Source organism: Vulpes vulpes, chromosome X (assembly GCF_048418805.1).
Source record: "Vulpes vulpes isolate BD-2025 chromosome X, VulVul3, whole genome shotgun sequence".
In the NCBI taxonomy this organism is placed as follows: Eukaryota; Metazoa; Chordata; class Mammalia; order Carnivora; family Canidae; genus Vulpes; species Vulpes vulpes.
In genome coordinates, this window is record NC_132796.1 from 44,666,274 (window position 1) to 44,692,311 (window position 26,038).

The 26,038-nt window shown below is 39.5% G+C and overlaps 2 protein-coding genes across 3 annotated transcripts in view; both read left to right on the forward strand.

Moving 5' to 3' along the window:
• KLF8 (KLF transcription factor 8) overlaps positions 1-26,038 on the forward strand; it is a 322,445-nt gene that overhangs the window by 168,542 nt on the left and 127,865 nt on the right. The gene's annotated exons all lie outside the window — the stretch shown is intronic.
• Positions 6,429-7,022, forward strand: LOC140596315 (large ribosomal subunit protein bL33m-like). Its single transcript, XM_072744985.1, has 2 exons — positions 6,429-6,588; positions 6,755-7,022. The coding sequence occupies exons 1-2, from the start codon at positions 6,441-6,443 to the stop codon at positions 6,802-6,804; spliced, it is 198 nt and encodes a 65-aa protein (XP_072601086.1). The 5' UTR covers positions 6,429-6,440; the 3' UTR covers positions 6,805-7,022.

The following is a 26,038-nucleotide window of genomic DNA, read 5'->3' on the forward strand; positions in this document are numbered from 1 at the left end:
GTATGCAAACAGTGCACACACCAAAAAGCTAAGGATTCGAACCAACCTTGTTGCTGTTCTCGCTCCTGTTTACGTCTAGCCAAACCTTCTCTGATTTTGCCATGGATTCCCAGACTATTTCTGAGTGGTCAGTGTAGAAACAGCATTCTTCATTTAGGGCAGCACAGACTCCTTCTTGTTGTAGAAAAACTAGGTCTAACCCCCTCCTGTTTTGGAGAACCATTTCAGATAAAGATGTTAGGGATTCTTGGAGGTAGGTAATGGAGGTCTCTATGCTCTCTAGGTCTATATCAATGGCAGCCCTAAGGCTACTGTAGTGGGAAGCCTGGGTGGCTAGTGAGGCAATACCTGTTCCTGTGCCAGCTAAACCAATTCCTAGTAGGGTGGCGATGGTGACAGCAGAGATAGGTTCTCGTTTATTTCACCCGTGGGTACCCGGGTCCATCAATTGAAGTACCTGCTCATCTAAATGGTAGATGATTCTAGGGAGTAGTTGAACCGGCACACAGAAGCCCTTTGATTTAGAATCTGACCATAAAAACAGGGGCTAAGACCAGTAGAACATGCCCACCAACTGTCTTGAGGAGGTAGATGGCAGTCTAGGCTAGATATTGATCTTGTATCATTACATAGGGACTGATATTGGGGTGAAGGAGTGCCTATACAGAGTCCCTGGCCTGACACTGATTGTAAAGTGAATCCTTGAGTCTTTTGATGCCATCTACAGGTATTAGGGTCAGAGGTTGTATTGTACTGACCCAATATCACGATTCCCTCATAGAAGGGAAGCCAGATGTCATAGCAGAGCCAATAAGATCGGGTAAGATTGGGCTTGTTGAGGGTTGGTCTTACCCACAAGGGGGATACAGCGCAAGTAATATTAGCAGGGTAAGTGGGAGCGACACAGCCTTAGCTTTAGGGGATTGTCCTTGCCGGGCTGACTCTTCCATACTGGAACAAAGTCCTTGAGGACAGCGTGTGGATCAGCTGGCCGGACGTGGGTGTAGTGGACCCAGGGAGTTATTCCGTCGACCTTGAGAGCAGTGGGCGTAGTCAGGATCACAATGTAGGGTCCTTTCCAGCAAGGTCCTTTCCATCTGCTGTTGGTGTCTCCACATGTACACCCAATCACCTGGTCGATATCGATGGGAGTCAGGCGGTGGCTCAGTCTCGTAGAGGGCCCTCAGCTTAGGCCACAGCTGTTCATGGGTTCGTTGTAACATTTGGAGGGAGAAAAGGAGTTGGTGATCATCAAATTCAGCAAGCACCTCAGGTTTTAAATTGGGGATAATAGGTGGAGGAATACCGAACATGATCTCGTAGGGGGTAAGTCCCATCTTATATGGGGAGTTTCGTACCCTATATAGGGTGAAGGGGAGGAGAGTCACCCAGTCCCTGCCAGTTTCCAGGGCTAATTTAGTTAAGGTCTCCTTTAATGTTCTGTTCATCCTTTCTACCTGTTCTGAGCTTTGAGGCCTATATGCACAATGTAATTTCCAATCTGCCCCAAGTCCTAGTGCCACTCCCTGTGTTACCTTAGAGACAAATCCTGGTCCATTGTCTGATCCAATCTTAACAGGAAAACCATACCTCGGTAAGATGTCTTCCAGCAGTTTCTTGGTCACAGTCTGTGCGGTTTCATGTTTGGTGGGAAATGCCTCTGTCCATCCTGAAAAAGTATCTACAAACACTAGTAAATACCTGTATCCATATTTTCTAGGTTTTACTTCAGTGAAGTCCACTTCCCAGTAGGCTCCTGGGTAGTTCCCCTGGAGCCGGGTACACGGGTTAGATCCATGGGCAGTGGCATTAGTTAATTGGCATGCATGGCAGCTTGTCACAATCTGCTCGATCTTTGCTCGAGAGTCTTTAATAGTGATCTTTGCATGTCGTATGAGGTCTTCCATCTTTCTTGTTCCCATATGAGTACTCCGATGCATTTTGGATAGGATTAATCATCCTAGTTCCTCTGGCAGGATGATGCTGGAGTCTGTGGCCCTCCACCAGCCACGCAAGCATTGGGTCATAGGCAAGTGTTTGATCCAGTGTAAGTCAGCATCAGTATAGTTGGGGGTTTCTGGCAGGGTCAGTGCCCCTGGATCAGGTAGCGTGGTTGTTAAGACTTGGGTCACCGAAAGGGCCACCTCCTTTGCTTTTGAATCGGCTAGCCAGTTTCCCCTGGCTACTGGTGTATCTGCCTTTCTGTGTCCCGGACAATGGATGATAGCTAGTGCCTTGGGCAGCCAGAGGGCCCTCAGGAGTTCAAGGATACCTGTTTTGTTTTTAATAGTCTTTCCTTCTGCTGTCAGAAGCCCTCTCTCTCTCTGTAAAGGGCTCTGTGGATACGAGCGGTGGCAAAGGCATATCTGCTGTTGGTGTAAATGCTTATTCGTTTACCTTCTTCCATGGTTAGCGCTTTGGCCAGAGCAATCAGTTCTGCCCGTTGAGCCAATGTTCTGGCTGCCAACGGCTCTGCCCAGCTAGTCTCCGTTTCCATGGTTATGGCTGCCCCCACCTATCTGATTCCTTCTCGGACAAAACTACTGCCGTCCGTGTACCAGGTGATGTCAGCATTTGGCAGTGGCTGGTCCTGGAGATCAGCTCTGATTCTGTGCACCTGTGCCAAAATTTCTTGACAGTCATGCAGAGGGGGGGTCCCAGTCTGGGTTAGAGAGTAGCGTTGCTGGATTCAGGGTTGTTGGTGGTTTGAATAAAATTCTGGTGGGGTTTAGCAGTAGGCTCTGATAATGGGTCAGACGGGCATTGCTATCCAGCGGTCTGGGGGCTGTTTGAGTACCCCTTCAATAGCATGTGGGGTGCTAACATGCAGTTCTTGCCCCATCGCCAGCTTTTCTGTGTCCTTGACCATAGTGGCCACCGTGGCAATAATTTTTAAGCATGGGAGCCACCTAGCAGCCACCATGTCCAGCTTTTTGGAGAGATAGGCTATGGCTCTCTTCCAGGGACCTAGGTACTGGACAAGTACCCCTTTTGCCACCCTGTCTTTCTTGTCCACATACAGGTAGAAGGGCTTGGTTAGGTCGGGCAACCTGAGAGGCAGGGCAGAGCAAGGCCTGTTTAAGGTCATTAAAGGCTTTGTTTATGGCCTCTGTCCATTCAAAATTTTGCTGGTGCCTGGTGGCCTCATAGAGGGATCTGGCCATCTCGGCAAACCTGGAATCTATAGACGACAGAACCCTGCTGACCCCAGGAATTCACGTACCTAGCAAACGGTTTGTGGCTGTGGGAGCCTCAGGACTGTTTCCTTCTGCGCATCCATCAACCATCTTTGTCCATCCTTTAATTTGTACCCTAGGTAGCTCACCTATGTTCTGCAGATCTGGGCTTTTTTAGCTGAGGCCCAGCATCCTAGAGCCGCTATGGTCTGGAGCAAGTCCTTGGTGCCTCGCAGGCATGTGTCCTGGTCCTCCGCTGCCAACAGGATATCATCTACATATTGCAATAAGGTCAAATGAGTGTGCTCTGAACGGAACTCACCCAAGTCTTCATGTAAGGCCTCATCGAAGATGGTCAGTGAATTACTGAATCCTTGTGGTAGTTGAGTCCAGGTCAACTGGCCTTTGATGCCTTTCTCGGGGTCCATCCATTCAAAGACGAAAAGGTCTTGGCTCTTGGGTGGTAAAGGCAAGCTGAAAAGGGCGTCTTTTAAATATAATACCATATACCAAGTTTTGTCTGAAGGCAGGGTGGAGAGGAGGGTATATGGGTTTGGGACCGTAGGGTATATTAGAAAGCCAGAAATACACCTACAATTATATGGACAATTAATGTTTGACAAAGCAGGAAAAGGGCACCTGCGTGGCATTGTGGGCTAAACGTCTGACCCTTGTTTGTGGCTCAGGTCATAATCTCATAGGTCATGATATCTAGTCCCACATGGGGTTACCCACACAGCAGGGAGTCTATGCGAAAGATTCTCTCCCTCTGCCCTGCTTTACATCTTTCTAAAACAAATAAATCTTTAAAAAAGCAGAAAAGACTATCCAATGGGGGGAAAATGTCCTTTCAACAAATGGTCTTGGGAAAACTGGACAACAATTTGGAAAAGAATAAAACTAAACCAATTTCTTACACCATACACAAAAATAAATTCAAAATGGATTAAAGACCTAAATGTGAGATATGAAACTATCAAAATCATAGAGGAGAACACAGGCAGTAATCTCTTTGACATCAGCTACAGCAATTTCTTTCTAGATATGTCTCCTTAGTTAAGGGAAACAAAAGCAAAAATAAACTATTGGGACTACTTCAAAATGAAAAGCTTCTGCATGGTGAAGGAAACAATAAAAAAATTAAAAGTCAACCTATGTCATGGGAGAAGATATGTGCAAATGACATATCCAATAAAGAGTTAGTATCCAACACAGCAGTCTAGGTGCCAGCTTTGTGCCTGTGTTGCCATAAACTTTGCACTGCTGCACAGTCATGCAACTTCTTTCCTGGCAGGGGCCCAGCAAAAGGCAGATGCTTGGCAAAACTCCCTTCCTAGGAACAGTGCAGATCCACACCCCAGGAGTCCATATAATTTGGAGTTTTGAAGCTCAGTCACATGATCACAGGCTGAGTGGACACAGAGTTCTGGCAGAAACCAGGGAGACAAGAGTGACTGACTGCTTTTCTGTGAGGGCTCACTGAAGGAGGATGCAAATTTTCAGCTCTAGGGGTAGAGAGAAGGGCACGGCCATATTCATCCTGCCTATCAGTGCTGAGAGCATTCAGGGAGCAAAACAGAGCCACCTAGCCAAGTCCAGAGAGCTTACACCAAGCCCTGCCTCTCAGCACACTGGAGGTGCATTTGCACTAGGGCCAGACCACCTGAGAATCAGCACAAAAGTCCCCTCCCACAGAATACCAACACAAATAACTCACTCTTGCCAAGTTTACTGAGCATAGAGGGCTGCAAAGCTTCAGCTCTTGGGGAAACAGTATATAACATTCTTGACACTTTTCTTCTTTAGCAGTTAGTATTATTTGTTCAGTAACTTTATTTTTAAATCATTTTTATTACTTTTTAATTTTTATATATACTATATATATTTTTCCTTTCATTATATTTTATTATATATGTGTGTATATATGTGCTATATAAATATAAGTTTATATACTCATACATACATATCTTTCTTTCATACATATCTTTTTATTTCCTTCTTATTTTGGAACCTAGTTTCTTTTTTAAAAAAATATTTTGTTTATTTATCCATGAGAGAGAGAGAGAGAGAGAGAGAGAGAGAGGCAGAAACACAGGAAGAGGGAAAAGCAGGCTCCATGCAGGCAGCCCAATGTGGGACCCAATCCCAGGACCTCAGAATCACGCCCTGGGCCAAAGGCAGGTGCTCAACTGCTGAGCCACCCAGGAATCCTGGAACCTAGTTTCTTAACAAGCAGACCAAAGCACATGCAGGATCTAAGTTTTGGGGGGGTTCTGTTGTACTTATTGTTGTTTTTGTTTCTGTTGTTTTTTTTTTAACCCTTTTTCATCTTTTCTGAACAAAATGACAGGACAGAGAAATTCTCACTACCAGGGAAATACAGATATAAGTAGGATGTCTGAATTAAATTGAAAACAACAATTATAAAAATACAAGCTGGGCTTCAAAAAAAGCGTAGAAAACACTAGAGAATCCTTTACTGTAGAGACAAAAGAGCTAAAACCTAGTTGGCGGAAATTAAAAATGCTATTACTGAAATTCAGCCCCAGGTAAAGGCAATAAAAACAAGAATAAAGGAAGCAAATGACTACATCAGTGATATAGAAGATAAAATTAAAGAAAATAATGAAGCTGAAAAGCAAAGGGAAGGAAATATATTAGATCACAAAAGTAGACTGAGGAAACTCTGTGATTCCCTAAAGCAAGATAATATCAGTATTACTGTGGTCCCAGAAGATGAGGAGCAGGAGAAAGTGGCAGAAGGTTTAGCTGAACAAATTATAGCTGAATATTTCCCTAATCTGGGGAAGGAAACAAGCATTCAAATCCTGGAGGCACAGAGAATACCCATCAAAATCAACAAAAATAGATAAATAACTTGACATATTATAGTGAAGCTTTCAAATTATAAACATAAAGAGAAAATCCTGAAAGCAGTGCAGGACAACAGATCCTTAAACTACAAGGTTAAACACATAAGGCTGGCAGCAGACCTGTCCACAGAGACCTGGTAGGCCAGAAAGGACTATCATGACATATTCAACTTGCTAAATGGGAAAATATGCATCCACAAATACTCTATCCAGCAAAGATGTCATCCAGAATTGAAGGAAAGATGAGTTTATAGGACAAAGAAAAACTAAAGTAATTTGTTAACAATAAAATAGCTCTGCAAAATAATATAGTAAAGGGGGACCTTTGAGTGGAGAGAGAGCCCAAAAGTAACAATCATCAAAACCAAACAATCTGGGGGGTGTTGTCACCATGTTCCTGTCCGCGGTCACCTTTGCCAAGAGCAAGTCAAAAACCATTCTGGTGAAAATGCTGAGCCAAGCTGGAACAGGTTACTCCTTCAACACTAAGAGAAGCCGACTACGGGAGAAAATCACTTTCTTACATTATGACCCAATTGGTTTCTCTGGCCTCTGGGATTGAGCAACTGAGTTTGCAAATCTGCTCCATCCCCGTGTCAGAGGAATAGTAAAATAAGAAAAAGGAGAGTACTTGTAGTCTGATAGGTATTTTTATTTAGAAATGGTGATGTTAGTTCTCTGCTACAACTCATTTTTCTCTTACAGTGAAAACAAAAGCCCTCTTTGTGGAACAGAAGAAAATATGCTCCCTCTAAACAATGGATTGAAAATGAATTTGATTTATAAATGAGAAGACTAAGGGCGGGATACTGACTCAGAAATTCTGCAGTGTGTAATAAAAGAAGAGGAAATAGCACGGAATCACTGCCTCCTGTGATTTGAAGGCCATTGTGAAGAAAAACAATGTAATGAAAGAAAGTTCTTCATATTAGGACATATATCATTGCACCACATTTATTTATCTTTCTGGATATTTTTATGGCCCTTAATAAAAAATATTAAAGTAAAAAAAGAACAATCTACAGGAACAGTGATTTAACAGGTTGTACAACGGCACTAAATTCATATCTTTCAGTAACAACTCTGAATGTAAATGGACTAAATGCTACAATCAAAAGACACTGGGTATCAAATTGGTTATAAAAGGAAGACTCATTGATATGCTGGTTACAAGAGATTCTCTTCAGACCCAAACACAACTCCAGACTGAAAATGAGGGGTTGGAGAACGATTTATCATGCTTAATGGACATCAAAAGAAAGCTGGAGTAGCCATCCTTATATCAGATAAAGTAGATTTTAAGTCAAAGACTGTAATAAGACATGAAGAAGGAGATTATGTCATAATAAAGGGTTCTATCCAAGAAGAAAATCTAACAATCATAAATATTTGTGCTCCTAACTTAAGAGCAGCCAAATATATAAACCAACTAATTACAAACTTAAAGAAACTCAGTGGTAATAATACAGTAATAATAAGGGACTTTAACACCTCAATCACAGAAATGGACAGATAATCTAAGCAGAAGATCAACAAAAAGGGCTTTGAATGACACACTGGATCAGATGGACTTAAGAGATTTATCCAGAGTATTTCATCCTAATGTAGGAAAATATGCATTCTTTTGGATGTACACAAACATTCTCCAGAGTAATCACACACTGGGTCACAAATCAGGTATCATACCATACAAAAAGATTGAGATTATACCATGCATATTTTCAGACCACAACACTATGAAACTTGAAGTCAAGAATAAGAATATATTTGGAAGGACCACAGATACATGGAGTTCAGAAAGTATTCTTCTAAAGAATGATTAGGTCAACAGGAAATTAAAGAAGAATTTAACAAATATATGGATGAAAATGAAAATGAAAACACCATAGTTCAGGGAACCTGGGGAGCTCAGTGGTTAAGCATCTATCTTCTGTTCAAGACATAATCCTGAAATCCTGGGATTGAGTCCCACATTGTGTTCCGTGTGGGGAGCCTGCTTCTCCCTATACCTATGTCTCTGCCTCTCTCTGTTTCTCTCATGAATAAATAAATAAAATCTTAAAAAAAGAAATGTGATTTAAAAAAGAAAAATAAACACCATAGTTCAAAACCTTCAGAATGCAGTAAAGGAGGTCTAAGAGGGAAGTACATAGCAGCACAGGCCTTCCTCAAGAAGCAAGAAAAGTCTCAAATACACAAATTAACCCTACATTTAAAGATGCTGGAAAAGAAAACAGCAAATAAATCCTAAATCCAGCAAGAGAAGAGAAATGATAAAGATTAGGGCAGACATCAATGATGAGGAAATTTAAAAAACAAACAAATGGTAGAACAGATCAATGAAACTAGGACCTGGCTCTTTGAAAGACTTAATAAGATTGATAAACCCATAGCCAGAAATATAAAAAAGAAAAGGGAAAGGACCCAAACAAATAAAATGAATGAAAGAGTAGAGATCACAACCAACACTGAAGAAATATCAACAATCGTAAGAGAATATTATGAGCAATTATATTCCAATAAATTAGGCAATCTAGAAGAAATTGATAAATTCCTAAAAATGCATAAACAACAACAACTAAAAAAGGAAGAAATAGAAAAGCTGAACAGGCCCATATCCAGCAAAATATTTAAATCAATAATCAAAAATCTCCCAATGACCAATAGTCCAGGGCCAGATGGCTTCCCAGGGAATCAAACAAATATTTAAGAAGAATTTATATCTATTCTTCTGAAACTGTTCCAAAAAATAGAATGGAAGAAAAACTTCTAAACTCATTCTATGAGTTCAACATTACCTTGATCCCAAAACTAAGACCCAATAAAAAGAAGAATTACAGACTAATATTCCTGATGAATATGGAAGCAGAAATTCTCACCAAGTTAGGATCTAATAGTACATTAAAAGGATTTTTCACCATGACCAATTTGGATTTGTTCCTTGGCTGCTGGGTTGCTTGAACATTCACAACCCAATCAGTGTGATACACCATATTAAAAGAAGAAAGGAAAAGAAACATATGCTTTTCTCAATAGTTGCAGAAAAAGGCATTTGAAAAATACAGCATCCTTTCTTGATTTAAAAAGAACAAAACCTTCACCTTGTAGAGAAAGAGGTTAACATACCTCAACATCATAAAAGCCATATAAGAAAGACCCATCATCCTCAGCTGGGAAAAACTGAGTGCTTTCCCCTTGAGGTCAGGAACATGACAGGGATGTCGACTCTCACCACTGTTCAACATAGTACTGGAAGTCCTAATCAGACAACACAAAGAAACAAAGGCATCCAAATCAGCAAAGAAGATGTCCATCCTTCACTCTTCTCAAATGACATGATACTCTTTAGAAAATCCAAAAGAATCCACCAAAAAATTGCTAGCACTGATACAGGAATTCAGCAAAGGCACAGGATATAAAATCAATCCATACAAGTCAGTTCCATTTCTATATAATGAGATAGAAGAAAGAGAATTTGTTTTTTTCATAATAAATTTATTTTTTACTGGTGTTCAATTTGCCAACATACAGAATAACACCCAGTGCTCATCCCGTCAAGTGCCCCCCTCAGTGCCCGTCACCCATTCACCCCCACCCCCGCCATCCTCCCCTGGTTAGTTTCCCAGAGTTAGGAGACTTTATGTTCTGTCTCCCTTTCTGATATTTCCTACCCATTTATTCTCCCTTCGCATCTATTCCCTTTCACTATTATTTATATTACCCAAATGAATGAGACCATATAATGTTTGTCCTTCTCCAATTGACTTATTTCACTCAGCATAATACCCTCCAGTTCCATAAACGTTGAAGCAAATGGTGGGTATTTGTCATTTCTTTTTTTTAATAAATTAATTTTTATTGGTGTTCAATTTAACAACATACAGAATAACACCCAGTGCTCATCCTGTCAAGTGTCCCCCTCAGTGCCCGTCACCCATTCCCCCCCACCCCCCGCCCTCCTCCCCTTCCACCACCCCTAGTTCGTTTCCCAGAGTTAGGAGTCTTTATGTTCTGTCTCCCTTCCTGATATTTCCCACACATTTCTTCTCCCTTCATTTATATTCCCTATCATTATTATTTATATTCCCCAAATGAATGAGAACATACACTGTTTGTCCTTCTCCGATTGACTTACTGCACTCAGCATAATACCCTCCAGTTCCATCCACATTGAAGGAAATGCTGGGTGTTTGTCGTTTCTAATGGCTGAGTAATATTCCATTGTATACATAAACCACATCTTCTCTATCCATTCATCTTTCGATGGACACCAAACTTCCTTCCACAGTTTGGTTATTGTGGACATTGCTACATAAACATCGGGGTACAGGTGTCCTGGCGTTTCATTGCATCTGTATCTTTGGGGTAAATCCCCAACAGTGCAATTGCTGGGTCGTAGGGCAGGTCTATTTTAACTCTTTGAGGAACCTCCACTGGAGTTCCAGAGTGGCTGCACCATTACACGTTCCCACCAACAGTGCAAGAGGGTTCCCTTTTCTCCACATCCTCTCCAACATTTGTGGTTTCCTGCTTTGTTAATTTTCCCGATTCTCACTGGGGTGAGGTGCTATCTCATTGTGGTTCTGATTTGTATTTCCCTGATGGCAAATGATGCAGAGCATTTTCTCATGTGCATGTTGGCCATGTCTGTGTCTTCCTCTGTGAGATTTCTGTTTATGTCTTTTGCCAATTTCATGAAGATTGCATGTTTCTTTGGTGTTGAGTTTAATAAGTTTTTATAGATTCTGGAAACTAGCCCTTTATCTGATACGTCATTTGCAAATATCTTCTCCCATTCTGTAGGTTGTCTTGTAGTTTCCTTGACTGTATCCTTTGCTGTGCAAAAGCTTCTTATCTTGATGAAGTCCCAATAGTTCATTTTTGCTTTTGTTTCTTTTGCCTTCGTGGATGAATCTTGCAAGAAGTTACTGTGGCCGAGTTCAAAAAGGGTGTTGCCTGTGTTCTCCTCTAGGATTTTGATGGAATCTTGTCTCACATTTAGATCTTTCATCCATTTTGAGTTTATCTTTGTATATGGTGAAAGAGAGTGGTCGAGTTTCATTCTTCTGCGTGTGGATGTCCAACTTTCCCAGCACCATTTATTGAAGAGACTGTCTTTTTTCCAGTGGATAGTCTTTCCTCCTTTGTTGAATATTAGTTGACCATAAAGTTGAGGGTACAATTCTGGGTTATCGATTCTGTTCCATTGATCTATGTGTCTGTTTTTGTGCCAGTACCACACTGTCTTGATGACCACAGCTTTGTAGTACAACCTGAAATCTGGCATTGTGATGCCCCCAGATATGGTTTTCTTTTTTAAAACTCCCCTGGCTACTCGGGGTCTTTTCTGATTCCACACAAATCTTAAGATGATTTGTTCCAACTATCTGAAGAAAGTCCATGGTATTTTGATAGGGATTGCATTAAACGTGTAAATTGCCCTGGGTAACATTGACATTTTCACAATATTAATTCTTCCAATCCAAGAGCGTGGAAAATTTTCCATCCCTTTGTGTCTCCCTCAATTTATTTCAGAAGTGTTCTACAGTTTTTAGGGTATAGATGTTTTACCTCTTTGGTTAGTTTTATTCCTAGGTATCTTCTGCTTTTGGGTGCAATTGTAAATAGGATTGACTCCTTAATTTCTCTTTCTTCAGTCTCATTGTTAGTATATAGAAATGCCACTGACTTCTGGGCATTGATTTTGTATCCTGCCACATTGCCAAATTCCTGTATGAGTTCTAGCAATCTTGGGGTGGAGGCTTTTGGGTTTTCTATGTAGAGTATCATGTCATCAGCGAAGAGGGAGAGTTTGACTACTTCTTTGGCAATTTGAATGCTTTTAATGTCTTCTGGTTGTCTGATTGCTGAGGCTAGGGCTTCCAGTACTATGTTGAATAGCAGTGATGAGAGTGGACATCCCTGTCACGTTCCTGATCTTAGGGAAAGGCTCCCAGTGCTTCCCCATTGAAAATGATATTTGCTGTGGGCTTCTTGTAGATGGCTTTTAAGATGTTGAGAAATATTCCCTCTATTCCTACACTCTGAAGAGTTTTGATCAGGAATGGATGCTGTATTTTGTCAAATGCTTTCTCTGCATCTAATGAGAGGATCATATGGTTCTTGGTTTGTCTCTTGCTGATATGATGAATCACATTGATTGCTTTACGAGTGTTGAACCAGCCGTGTGTCCTGGGAATAAGTCCTACTTGGTCATGGTGAATAATTTTCTTAATGTACTGTTGTATCCTATTGGCTAGTATCTTGTTGAGAATTTTTGCATCCATGTTCATCAGGGATATTGGTCTGTAATTCTCCTTTTTGGTGGGGTCTTTCTCTGGTTTTGGAATTAAGGTGATGCTGGCCTCATAGAACGAATTTGGAAGTACTCCATCTCTTTCTATCTTTCCAAACAGCTTTAGTAGAATAGGTATGGTTTCTTCTTTAAATGTTTGATAGAATTCCCCTGGGAAGCCAACTGGCCGTGGACTTTTGTGTCTTGGGAGGTTTTTGATGACTGCTTCAATTTCCTCCTTGGTTATTGGACTTTTCAGGTTTTGTATTTCTTCCTGATCCAGTTTTGGTAGTTTGTGGCTTTCCAGAAATACGTCCATTTCTTCTAGATTGTATAATTTATTGGCGTATAGCTGTTCATAATATGTTTTTAAAATCGTTTGTATTACCTTGGTGTTGGTAGTGATCTCTCCTTTCTCATTCATGATTTTATTAATTTGAGTTTTCTCTCTATTCTTGTTAATAAGGCTAGCTAATGGTTTATCTATCTTATTAATTCTTTCAAAGAACCAACTCCTGGTTTTGTTGATCTGCTCCACAGTTCTTCTGGTCTCGATTTCATTGAGTTCTGTTTGAATCTTTATTAACTCTCTTCTTCTGCTGGGTGTAGGATCTATTTGCTGTTTTTTCTCTAGCTCCTTTAGGTGTAAGATTAGATTTATATTTGAGTTCTTTTCAGTTTTCGAATGGATGCTTGTATTGCAATGTATTTCCGCCTCAGGACTGCTTTTGCTGCACCCCAAAGATTTTGAACCGTTGTATCTTCATTCTGATTAGTTTCCATGAATCTTTTTAATTCTTCCTTAATTTCCTGTTTGACCCTTTCATCTTTAAGCAGGATAGTCCTTAACCTCCATGTGTTTGAGATCCTTCCAAACTTCTTGTTGTGATTTAGTTCTAATTTCAAGGCATTATGGTCTGAGAATATGCAGGGGATGATCCCGATCTTTTGGTATCGGTTCAGACCCGATTTGTGACCCAGTATGTGGTCTATTCTGGAGAAAGTTCCACGTGCACTTGAGAAGAATGTGTATTTAGTTGAGTTTGGATGTAAAGTTCTGTAGATATCTGTGAAATCATCTGGTCCAGTGTATCATTTAAAGCTCTCATTCCTTTGGAGATGTTGTGTTTAGAAGACCTATCAAGTGTAGAAAGCGCTAGATTGAAGTCACCAAGCATAAGTGTATTATTATCTAAGGATGTCTTAACTTTGGTTATTAATTGATTGATATATTTGACAGGTGCCACATTCGGGGCATATATATTGAGGATTGTTAAGTCCTCTTGTTGGATAGATCCTTTAAGTATGAGATAGTGTCCCTCTTCATCTCTCACTACAGTCTTCGGGGTAAATTTTAGTTTATCTCATATAAGGATGGCTACCCCTGCTTTCTTTTGAGGACCATTTAAATGGTAAATGGTTCTCCAACCTTTTATTTTGAGGCTGTAGGAGTCCTTCTGTCTAAAATGAGTCTCTTGTAGACATCAAATAGATGGGTCCTGCTTTTTTATCCAGTCTGACACCCTGCGCCTTTTGATGGGGTCATTAAGCCTGTTCACGTTCAGAGTTAGTATTGAACGATATGAGTTTAGTGTCATCATGATATCTATTGAGTCCTTGTTTTTGCGGATTGTTCCCCTGAACTTCTTCTTAAAGGCGAATTTTAAGAGTTCCCCTTAAAATTTCTTGCAGAGCTGGTTTGGAGGTCACATATTCTTTCAGTTCCTGCATGTCTTGGAAGCTCTTTATCTCTCCTTCCATTCTGAATGAGAGCCTTGCTGGATAAAGTATTCTTCATTGCAAGTTTTTCGCATTTAGGACCCTGAATATATCCTGGCAGCATTTTCTGGCCTGCCAGGTCTCTGTGGAGAGGTCTGCTGTTACCCTAATGCTCTTCCCCATAAAAGTCAGGGATTTCTTGTGTCTTGCTGCCTTAAGGATCTTCTCTTTATCTTTGGAATTTGCAAGCTTAACTATTAAATGTCGAGGTGTTGAGTGGTTTTTATTGATTTTAGGGGGGGATCTCTCTTTTTCCTGGATCTGAATGCCTGTTATCCTTCCCAGATTAGGGAAGTTTTCAGCTATGGTTTGTTCAAATACATATTCTGGCCCTCTGGCCCATCGGCCCCCCCGGAACCCCAATTAAACCAGGTTTTTCTACCTCAGGCTGTCATTTATTTCCCTTAATCTATCCTCATGGTCTTTTAATTGTTTGTCTCTTTTTTCCTCAGTTTCCCTCTTTGCCATCAACTTGTCTTCTATGTCACTCACTCGTTCTTCCACCTCTAACCCTCGTCGTTAGGACTTCTAGTTTGGATTGCATCTCATTCAATTGATTTTTAATTTCTGCCTGATTAGATCTAAATTCTGCAGTCATGAAGTCTCTTGAGTCCTTTATGCTTTTTTCTAGAGCCACCAGTAGCTGTATAATAGTGCTTCTGAATTGGCTTTCAGACATTGAATTGTAATCCAGATTTTGTAACTCTGTGGGAGAGGGGACTGTTTCTGATTCTTTCTTTTGAGGTGAGGTTTTCCTTCTAGTCATTTTGCTCAGTGCAGAGTGGCCAAAAACAAGTTGTATTGGGAAAAGGAGAAAAAGAGGAGAGAAAGAAGGGAAGAAAAGTGAAAAAGAAAAAAGGAAGAAAAAAAGAAAAAAAAAACACTCTCCGTGGAGCCACCGCCTGAGCCCCTCCGAGCTGCTCCCGGGGTTGCACAGCCCCCTCTCCGCGGAGCTGCCGCCGAAGCCCCTCTGAGCTGCTTCCGGAGCTGTGCAGCCCCCTCTCCTTCGGCCTCTTCCCAAGCCCCTCCGAGCTACTCCCGGGTCCAGCCGTGTTGCGCTGCAGTGCGCTGCAGCTCTTTAGGGAGCTCAGCGCACTCTCCCCTGGACGCAGGTGTCTGTTAGTGTCCCAGGGAGCCTGAGGGCATCCCCGCCCTCCTGAGTTGTTGCTCTAACTCCCTGCGAGCCCCTTTCTGTCCGGACTGCAAGCCTCTTTATGTCCGGAGGATTGGTGAAGCTCCTGCTTCTCCGGGTCGGTGCTTTCCTGTCCTGGGGGCACTCGCCCTGGCCTTAGCCGGGTTCCTCGCGGGGCCCCTCCCCCTTGGATGCCTTTTGTTTCTTTATTTCTTTTTCCCAGTCTTCCTACCTTGATAGAAGCGTTAACTCTTCTCACTGTAGCATTCCAGCTGTTCTCTCTTTAAATGTCAGGCCGAATTCGTAGATTTTCAGGATGATTTTTTTAAATATATTTTTTAATTATTTATTTTTATTTATTTATGATAGTCACACACAGAGAGAAAGAGAGAGAGGCAGAGACACAGGCAGAGGGAGAAGCAAGCTCCATGCACCCTGAGCCCGACGTGGGATTCGATCCCAGGTCTCCACGATCGTGCCCCAGGCCAAAAGCAGGCGCCAAACCGCTGTGCCACCCAGGGATCCAGATTTTTAGGATGATTTTACCGTTATCTACATAATTTGGTGGGGACAGGTGACTTGGGGACCCTACTCTTCTGCCATCTTGTGTGTCCAACCAAGAAAGAGAATGTGAAGAATTAATCCTGTTTAGAATTGCACAAAAAACCATAAGATATCTAGGAATAAACCTAACTAAAGAATAGATAATCTGTACTCTGAAAGCTATACAACACTTATGAAAGAAATTGAGGAAGACCCAAAGAAATGGAAAACTACTCCATGCTCATGGATTGAAGTACAAATATTGTTTTTTTTAATATTTTATTTATTTATTCATGAGACACACAGAGAGAGAGAGAGAGAAAGAGGTAGAGACACAGGCAGAAGGAGAAGCAGGCTCCATATGGGGAGCCTGACGTGGGGCTCGATCCTGGGACTGCAGGATTACACCCTGGGCCAAAGGCAGGCGCTAAACTGCTGAGCCACCCAGGGATCCCTGGAAGAACAAATATTGTTAAAGTGGCTATCCTACCAAAAGTAATCTAAACATTCACTGCAATTTCTATCAAAATACTATCAGCGTTTTTTTTTACAGTGCTGAAAAAAACAATCCCAAAATTTATATGGAACCAGATAAGACCCCGAATAGCCAAAAGAATGTTTAAAAAGAAAAGCAAAACTAGAGGCATCACAATTCCAGATTTCAAGGTGTATTACAAAATTGTAATCATCGAAACAGTATTGTACTGGCACAAAAACAGACACATAGATCAATGGAACAGAATAGAAAACCCAAAAATAGACCCTCAACTCTAAGGTCAACTAATCTTCAAAAGCAGGAAAGAATATCCAATGGAAAAAAAGAGTCTCTTCAACAAATGGGAAAATTGGACGGACCTAAAAGAAGAATGAAACTGGATCACTGTCTTACACCATACACAAAAATAAACTCAAAATGTAAGAAAAGACCTAAATGTGAAACAGGAATCTATCAAAATCCTATAGTAGAACACAGTTGGCAACCTTTTCAACCTGGCCCATAGCAACTTTTTTTTTTTTTTCCATAGCAACTTTTTGCTAGACATGTCTCCAGATGAAAGGTGCAAGGGAAACAAAAGCAAAAATGAACAATTGGGACTTTATCAGGGTATAAAGCTTTTGCATAGCAATGAAAATTAAAATGCAACCTACAAAATGGGAGAAATTTTTCACAAATGACATATCAGATTAAAGGTTAGTATCCAGGGATGCTTGGGTGTCTCAGCGGTTGAGTGTCTGCCTTTGGCTCAGGGTATGATCCCAGGATCCAGGATCCAGTCCCATATCAGGCTCCCTGCGCAGATTCTGCTTCTCCCTCTGCCTGTGTCTTTGCCTCTCTTATTCTCTGTGTCTCTCATGAATAAATAAATCTTTAAAAAAAAATAAAGGTCAGTATCCAAAATCTACAGACAACTTATCAAACTCAACTTCCCCAGAAATGGAAAATCCAGTCAAGAAATGCGTGGAAGAGATGAACAGGTATCTATCCAAAGAAGACCTATAAATGGCTAATAGACTCATAAAAAATGATGAACATCACTCATAATCAGGTAAATACAAATCAAAACTAAAATGAGATATCATTTCACACTGGTCAAAATGACCTAACTGAAAATTCAGGAAACAACAGATGTTGGCAAGGATGCCGAAAAAGGGAAATCCTCTTACAATGTTGGTGGGAATGCAAACTGGTGCAGCCACTCTGGAAAATAATATGGAAGTTCCTCAAAAAGTTAAATAGAAGTACCCTAGGACCCAGCAATTGCACTACTAGGTATTTATACAAAGGATACAAACATAGCTATTTGAAGGGTCACATGCACCTCAATGTTAATAACAGCAATATGAACAATATCCAAACTATGGAAAGAGCCCAGATATCCATTGACAGATGAATGGATAAAAAAGAGGTGGTATATTTATACAATGGAATATTATTCAGCCATCAAAAAGAATTAAATCTTGCCATTTGCAGTAACATGGATGGAACTAGAGGGTATTATGCTAAGGAAATAAGTCAGTGAGAGAAAGATAAATATTATATGATTTCCTTCATATGTGGAATTTAAGAAACAAAACAGATGAATATAGGGGAATGAAGGAAAACTAAAATAAGATGAAAACAGAGGAAGGCAAACCATAAGAGTTCCTGAACTCTAGGAAACAAGCTGAGGGTTGTTAAAGGGTAGGTGGGTAGGGGGATGAGGTAATTTGGTGATGGGAATTAAAGAATCCACTTGATGTAATGAGTTGTTTGTATTCTATGCAACTGATTAATCACTAAATTATGTCTCTGATACTAATAATATATTATGTTAACTAAATTGAATTTAATCTTAAAAAATTAAATTTAAAAAAATGAATAAATCCCTAGAAAGTATAACCTTCCAAAACTGTATTAGGAAGAAAAGAAAATTTAAACAGACTGATTACTAGCAAGGAAATTGAAACAGTAATTTAAAAAAACAAAACAAACAAACAAAACCTCCGAACAAGCAAAAGTCCAGGATCAGATAGCTTCACAGGTGCATTCTACCTAACATTGCATTATACCTAATATTTAAAGAAGAGTTAACATCTATTTAAATATTCCAAATTAGAAGAGGAAGGAAAGATTCCAAATTCATTCCAAGTGGCCAGCATTGCCCAGATATCAAAATCAGATAAAGACATTACAGAAGAAGAGAAACCATAGGTCAATATCTCTGATGAACATAGATGCAAAAATTCTCAACAAAATGGTAGCAAATCAAATCCAACAATACATTAAACATACTCTTTTTTAAAGATTTACTTATTTAATTTAGAGAGGGAGAGAGAGAAAGCCGAGGGAAGGGCAGAGGAAGAGGGAGAGAGAGAATCCTAAAGCAGACTCCATGCTGAATGTGGAGTCTGATGCAGGGCTCAATCCCAGGACCGTGAGATCATGACCTGAGCCAAAATCAAGAGTTGGTTGAGCCACCCAGGGGCCCAATAAACAAATACAACTATAGAGAAAACTGATGGTTTTCAGAGGGAAGATGGATGGGGGGATGGGTTAAATAAGTGATGAGAATTAAGGAGTACACTTATTGCAATGAGCACTGGGTATTGTGTGTAAGTGTTGAATCAGTATATTGTATACCTCAAATTAATATTACACTATATGTTAACTAACTGGAATTTAAATAACATTTAAAAATCATCCAGCACAGTCAAGTAGGATTTTTTTTTATTTTTATTTATTTATGATAGTCACAGAGAGAGAGAGAGAGAGAGAGAGAGAGGCAGAGACATAGGCAGAGGGAGAAGCAGGCTCCATGCACCGGGAGCCCGACGTGGGATTCGATCCCGGCTCTCCAGGATCGCGCCCTGGGCCAAAGGCAGGCGCCAAACCGCTGCGCCACCCAGGGATCAAGTAGGATTTTTAACAGGGATGCAAAGATGATTCAATATTTACAAATCAAAGTTATACACAACATTAACAAGAGAAAGGATATAAACCATATGATCATTTCAATAGATTCAGAAAAGTATCTGACAAGCTACAACATCCATTCATAATAAAAGCCCTCAACAAAGCAGATGGAGAGGGAACATATCTCAACATAATAAAGACTACATATGAAAAACCCACAGTTAACAATGTTGACAATGGTGAAAACCTAAGGGACTTTTTTTCTAAAATCAGTAAGAGGACAAGGATGTCCACTCTCACCACTATTACTGAAAGTCCAGGCCACTGCAATCACAAAAGAAAAAAGAAATAAAAATTCAAATAGGAAGGAAGAAGTAAAACTTTCACTATTTGCAGATGACTTGATACTATATATAGAAAACCTGAAATACTCCACCAAAAACCTACTAGAACTGATAAATGAGTTCAGTAAAGATGCAGGATGCAAAATTAATATACAGAAATTGTTTCATTTCTATCCACAAAGTAGCAGAAAGAGAAACTAAGAAAAGCACCTCATTGACAATTTCATCAAAAAGAATAAAATACGAAGGGATAAACTTAACCAAGGAGGTGAAAGACCTGTACTTCAAAAGCTAGAAAACATTCATGAATGAAATTGAAAAGCACACAAATGGAAAGGTATGCTGTATTCATGGTTTCGAGGAACCACATTGATGATATGGCTATACTGCACATAGCAATTTCCAGATTCAATGCAATCCCTATCAAAATACCAAAAAACTTTTAAACAGAACTAGAACAAATAATCCTAAACTTATATGGAACCACAAAAGTCCCCAAATAGCCAAAGCAATCTTGAAAAAGTACAAAGCAGTGTTTGTTATCACAATTCCAGATTTCAAGATATACTACAAATCTGTAGTAACCAAACTGTTATTGTGCCAATACAAACATAAACACATAGATCAATGGAACAGAATAGAAAGCCCAGAAATAAGCCCATGATTTTTTGATCAATTAATCTATGACAAAGGAAGTAGGAATATGCAATGAGGAAATGACAGTCTCTTCAACAAATGGTGCTAAAAATTAAAGACAAACGTGCAAAAAAAATTAAACCAGACCACTTCCTTATGCCATACACACACACACACACACACACACACACACACACACACAAATGAGTTATAGACCTCAGTGTGTCACCTGAAGTCATAAAATTCCTAGAAGAAAACATAGGCAGCAATTTCTTTGATAACAGCCACAGAAACATTTTTCAACATATGTCTTCTCAGGCAAAGGAATCAAAAGCAAAATTAAATTATTGGGACTACTCCAAAATGAAAAGCTTCTGTACAGTGAAGGAAACCAAACACACACACACACACACACACACACACACACACACAAAGGCAACCTACTGAAAGGGAGAAGGTATTTTCAAGTGATATATCTGAGAACAGGTAAATATCTAATTTACCTAAAGAACTTATGCAACTCAACACCAAGAAAAAAACTAATCCAACTAAAACAATGAGTGAAGGACCTGAATAGATATATTTCCAAAGAAGACATACACATGGTAAACAGGCACATGAAAAGGTGTCCTAATCATCAGGGAAATTCTAATTAAAACCACAAAAAGATGTTATTTTACATCTGTCAGAATAGCTAAAATTTTAAAAAAAGAAATAATAAGTATTTGTGAGGATGTGGAGAAAAAGGGACACTTGTGCACTGTTGGTGGGAATGCAAACTGATGCAGCAACCACAGAAAACAGTATGGAGCTTCCAAAAAAAGATTAAAAATAGAATTACCATATGATGCAGGTAATTCTACTACTGGATATTTACACAAAGAAAACAAAACATTGGGGCACCTGGGTGGCTCAGTGGTTGAGCGTCTGCCTTTGGCTCTGGTCATGATCCCAGGGTCCTGGGATAGAGTCCTGCATCAGGCTCCCTGGGAGCCTACTTCTCCCTCTGCCTATGTCTCTTCTCTCATGAATAAATAAATAAAATCTTAAAAAAATAAATAAAACATCAATTCAAAAAGATGTATAGGGCAGCCCGGGTGGCTCAGCAGTTTAGCACTGCCTTCAGCCCAGGGCCTAATCCTGGAGACCCAGGATCGAGTCCCACGTTGGGCTCCCTACATGAAGCCTACTTCTTTCTCCCTCTGCCTGTGTCTCTATGCCTCTCTCTCTCTCTCTTTCTCTCTTCCTCTGTGTGTGTGTGTCTCTCATGAATAAATAAATAAAATCTTTAAAAAAAAACAAAACTATGCATCTCTATGATTATTGAAGCATTATTTACAGTAGCTAAAATATGGAAGCAAGTTCAGTGTCCATCAGTAGATGAATAAATACGGAGAGCTAAGATGACAGAATAGTAGGAGGGCCCTGAACTTCCTCATCACTCTAACCCAGCTAGATAAATAGCCAGTCTTTCTGAACACCCAAGAAATTGATCTGAGGACTGACAGAACAAACTGTACAACTAAAGATAGAGAAGATGCCACATTGTACAAGGAAGAAGGTGTGGAGATGTGATTTAGGAGAGAAAAGAATCATGGGTGCTGTGAAGTGGAGGGAGCCCTGATCATGGTGAGAGGTGAGAGTGACAAAGAGTGTGAGAGAGAAAGAGAGAAGAGGGATCTCACAAGAAAAACATGTCCCAAAATCCATTGACTGGGAAAATGAGACATGCTAATAATCTTGAATTCTTACAAACATAAGAGCTCAAACACTGGAGTTTTAGAGGTCCACACCATGGCCAATGTGGAGCTCAGGGGGACATGTTTTTCTTGTGAGATCCCCCAGAAGACCAGAATTAAAAAAAAAAAAAACCTGCATGCAACATGTCTACTGACCATAGAGTTCTGCAAAGTTTAAACTCTAGTGGAAACAGCATCAGGGGGATCCCTGGGTGGCGCAGCGGTTTGGCGCCTGCCTTTGGCCCAGGGCGCGATCCCGGAGACCCCGGATCGAATCCCACGTCGGGCTCCAGGTGCATGGAGCCTGCTTCTCCCTCTGCCTGTGTCTCTGCCTCTCTCTCTCTCTCTCTGTGACTATAATAAATAATAAATAAATAAATAAAAATTAAAAAAAAAAAAAAACAGCATCAGGTCTCTTCAAACAAGCAGACCAGAGCACACCTAGTTAAACTCACCACACTCTGGCCAAGACCAAACAATCCCTACTTCAGGCAAGGGAAAACTCTGCAAAGGACTGACCTAAGGGAAAGAGCAACCAAAACACAGGAGTGGAATGCGCATAGCATACACCAAAAAAGTTTCCTGAAGCGCCAGACCCTGGACAGTATATAATCTCTTCTTCATAAAGACATTACTCTTAGGAGGAGGAAACATAACAGATTTTCCAAACACACAAGTGGATACAGAGACCTGGACAAAATGCCAAGACAGGGGAATTCATCCCCAAAGAAAGAACAAGAAAAGGCCGCAGCCGGGAAGCTAATTGAAACAGACATAAGTAATATGCCTGATCCAGAATTTAAAACAACAATCATAATGATACTGGTTGGACATGAGAAAAGCATAGAAGACCCCAGGAAGTACCTTAACACATATGTAATATATGAAAGTCCTAAAAACTAGTCAGGGTAAAATTTATGCTATAACCAAGATATGAAACCAAGTGTATATAATGACCACAAGGATGGAAGAAGAAGAGAAACAAATAAGTGATATAAAATATAAATGATGGAAATAATGAAGCTCAAGAGGGAAAGAAAAATACTTTATCACAAATGTGGACTTAGAGAACTCAGTGGCTCCATAAAGTATAATAACATTTGTATCACAGGAATTTGAGAAGATAGTCAAAAGGAGACAAAAGGATTACTTGAGTAAATTATAGCTGAAAACTAGTCTACTCTGGGGAAGGAAACACGTCCAAATGCAGGAGGCACAGAAAACTTTCATTAAAATCAACAAAAGCAGGACCAAGATATATTGTCAAATTTACAAAATATAGAGATAAGGAAAAAATCCTAAAAGCAGCAAGACAAAAGAACTCCCTAAACTATAAGGCAAAACAAATAAGCTTAATGACACATCTCTCCACAGAAACATGGCAGGCCAGAAGGCAGTGGCATGATAAATTAAATGTGTTTAATGGGAAAAATAGGGCAGCCCGGGTGGCTCAGCGGCTTAGCGCCGCCTTCTGCCCAGGGCATTATCCTGGAGTCCCGGGATCGAGTCCCGTGTCGGGCTCCCTGCATGGAGCCTGTTTCTCCCTCTGCCTGTGTCTCTGCCTCTCTCTCTCTCTCTCTCTCTCTCTCTCTCTCTCTCTCTGCTTCTCATTAATAAAATAAATAAAAATCTTTAAAAATTTTTAATGGGAAAAATATACAGACAAAACTACTTGACCCAACAAGACTGTCATTCAGAATAGGAGACATAGTTTACCAGACAAGTAAAAAGTAAAGGAATTCGTGAACACTAAACCAGGCTTGCAAGAAATTTTAAAGGGGATTCTTTGGGGGAAAAAAAAGAGTAAAAGTGGAAAACAAGAAAGGAACAGAGAAAATCCATTAAAACAATGACTTGACAAGTAACACAATGGCACTAAATTAAAATCTATCAGAAATCACTCTGTAAATTAACTAAATGCCCCAATCAAAAGACATAAGTTGTTAGAATGAGTAAGAATAAACAAGACCGAATTATATGCTGCCAGTAAGACATTCATTTTAGACCTAAAGATATCTGCAGATTGAAAGTGAGAGAATGAAGAACCATCTATCATGCTAATGGTTGTCAAAAGAAAGCCAGGGTAGCCATACTTATATCAGATGAACTATATTTTTAAACCAAGGACTGCAACAAGAGATGAAGAAGGGCACTGTATCATAATAAAGAGGTCTATCCCACAAGAAGATCTAACAATTGTAAATATGTATGTCCCACCTTGGGAGTACCCAAATATATTAAACAATAACTAACATAAAGGAACTCATTGATAATAATAAAATAATAATAAGGGATATTAACACCACACTTACAGCAATGGACAGGTAATCTAAGCAGAAAATAGACAAGGGATAAATGGCTTATTTCCTTGTGGACTTAACAGATATACTCAAAGTTGGGTAGTATACACATCTTAACAATATTTTCTTCAAATTCATGAGCATGGAACATTTTTTCTATATATTTATGACCTGTTCAGTTTCCTTAATAAATGTTGGATTGACTTCACAGATATATTAGATATATTCAGAGCATTTCATCCTAAAGCAGCAGAATACACATTCTTTTCAAATGCACATGGGACATTCGCCAAAATACATCACATTGGGTCACAAATCAGGCCTCAACGAGTACAAAAAAAATGATATCATACCATACACATATTCCAAACACAATGCTATGAAACTTGATGTCCACCACAAGAAAAAAAAATTGAAAAGACCAAAAATACATGGAGGTTAGAGAATATCCTACTAAAGAATGAATGGTTATCCAGGAAATTAAAGAATTTTAATGGAAACAAATGAAAATGAAAACACAATGGTCCAAAACCTTTGCGATGCAGCAAAAGCAGTCATAATAAGGAATAATACAGCCATATAGGCCTATCTCAAGAAGCAAGAGGAATCCCAATATGCAACATAACCTTACACCTAAAAGAGCATCAAAAAGAACAACAAATGGGACCTAAAACCAGAAGAACTAAGATAATAAAGATTAGAGGAGAAATGAATGATATAGAAACAAACAAACAAAAATTAGAATGGATCAATGAAACCAGGAGCTGATACTTTGAAAGAATTAATAAAATTGATAAAATGCCAGCCACATTTATCAAAAAGAAAAAAGAACCAAGTAAATACAATAACAAACAAGAGAGGAAAGATCACAACCAACATCATAGAAATACAATTGTGAGAGAATATTATGAAAAACTATGTGCCAACATATTGGGGGAAACTGAAAGAAATGGATAAATTCCTAGAAACATACAAACTACCAAAACTAAAACAGAAAGAAATAGAAAAAGTGAATAGACTGATAATCAGCAAAGAAATCAAATCAGTAATCAAAAATATCCCAACAAACAAAAGTCTAGGACCAGATTACTTCCCAGGGGGATTCTACCAAACTTTTAAAGAAGAGTTAATAACTAATCTGAAAATGTTCCAAAAGTAGAAATGGAAGGAAAACTTCCAAACTCATTCTATCAGGCTAGCTAATGACAAAGACTCTGCCAGAAAGGAAAATTATACACCAATAACCCTGATGAACATGGATGCAAAAATTCTCAACAAAATACTAGCAAACAAAATACAACAATATATTAAAAGAATCATTCACCATGATCAAGTAGGATTTATTTCTCAGCTTCAAAGGGGGTTCAATATTCACAAATCAATCAACATAAGATACCACATTAATAAAAGAAAGGATAAGAACAATCCAATCTTCTCAATAGATGCAGAAAAAAATTCTTGACAAAATAAAGTATGCATTTTTATTTTAAAAAAAGACAACAAAATTGAGAGAGAAGGAACATATCTCAACATCATAAAGGCCATATATGACAGACCAAGAGCTAATATCATCCTCAATGATGAAAAACTGACAGTTTTTCCTCTGTGGTCAGAAACAAGACAGGGATATCCCCTCTCATCACAGTTATTTAACATAGTACTGGAAGTCTTCACCTCATCAATCAGGCAACAAAAAGAAATAAAAGGCATCCATGTCTGCAAGGAAGTAAACGTTCAATATTCACTGATGATATGATACTCCATGTAACATGAAAGACTCCACTAAGAAATGGCTAAAACTGATACACAAATTCAATAAAGTCATAA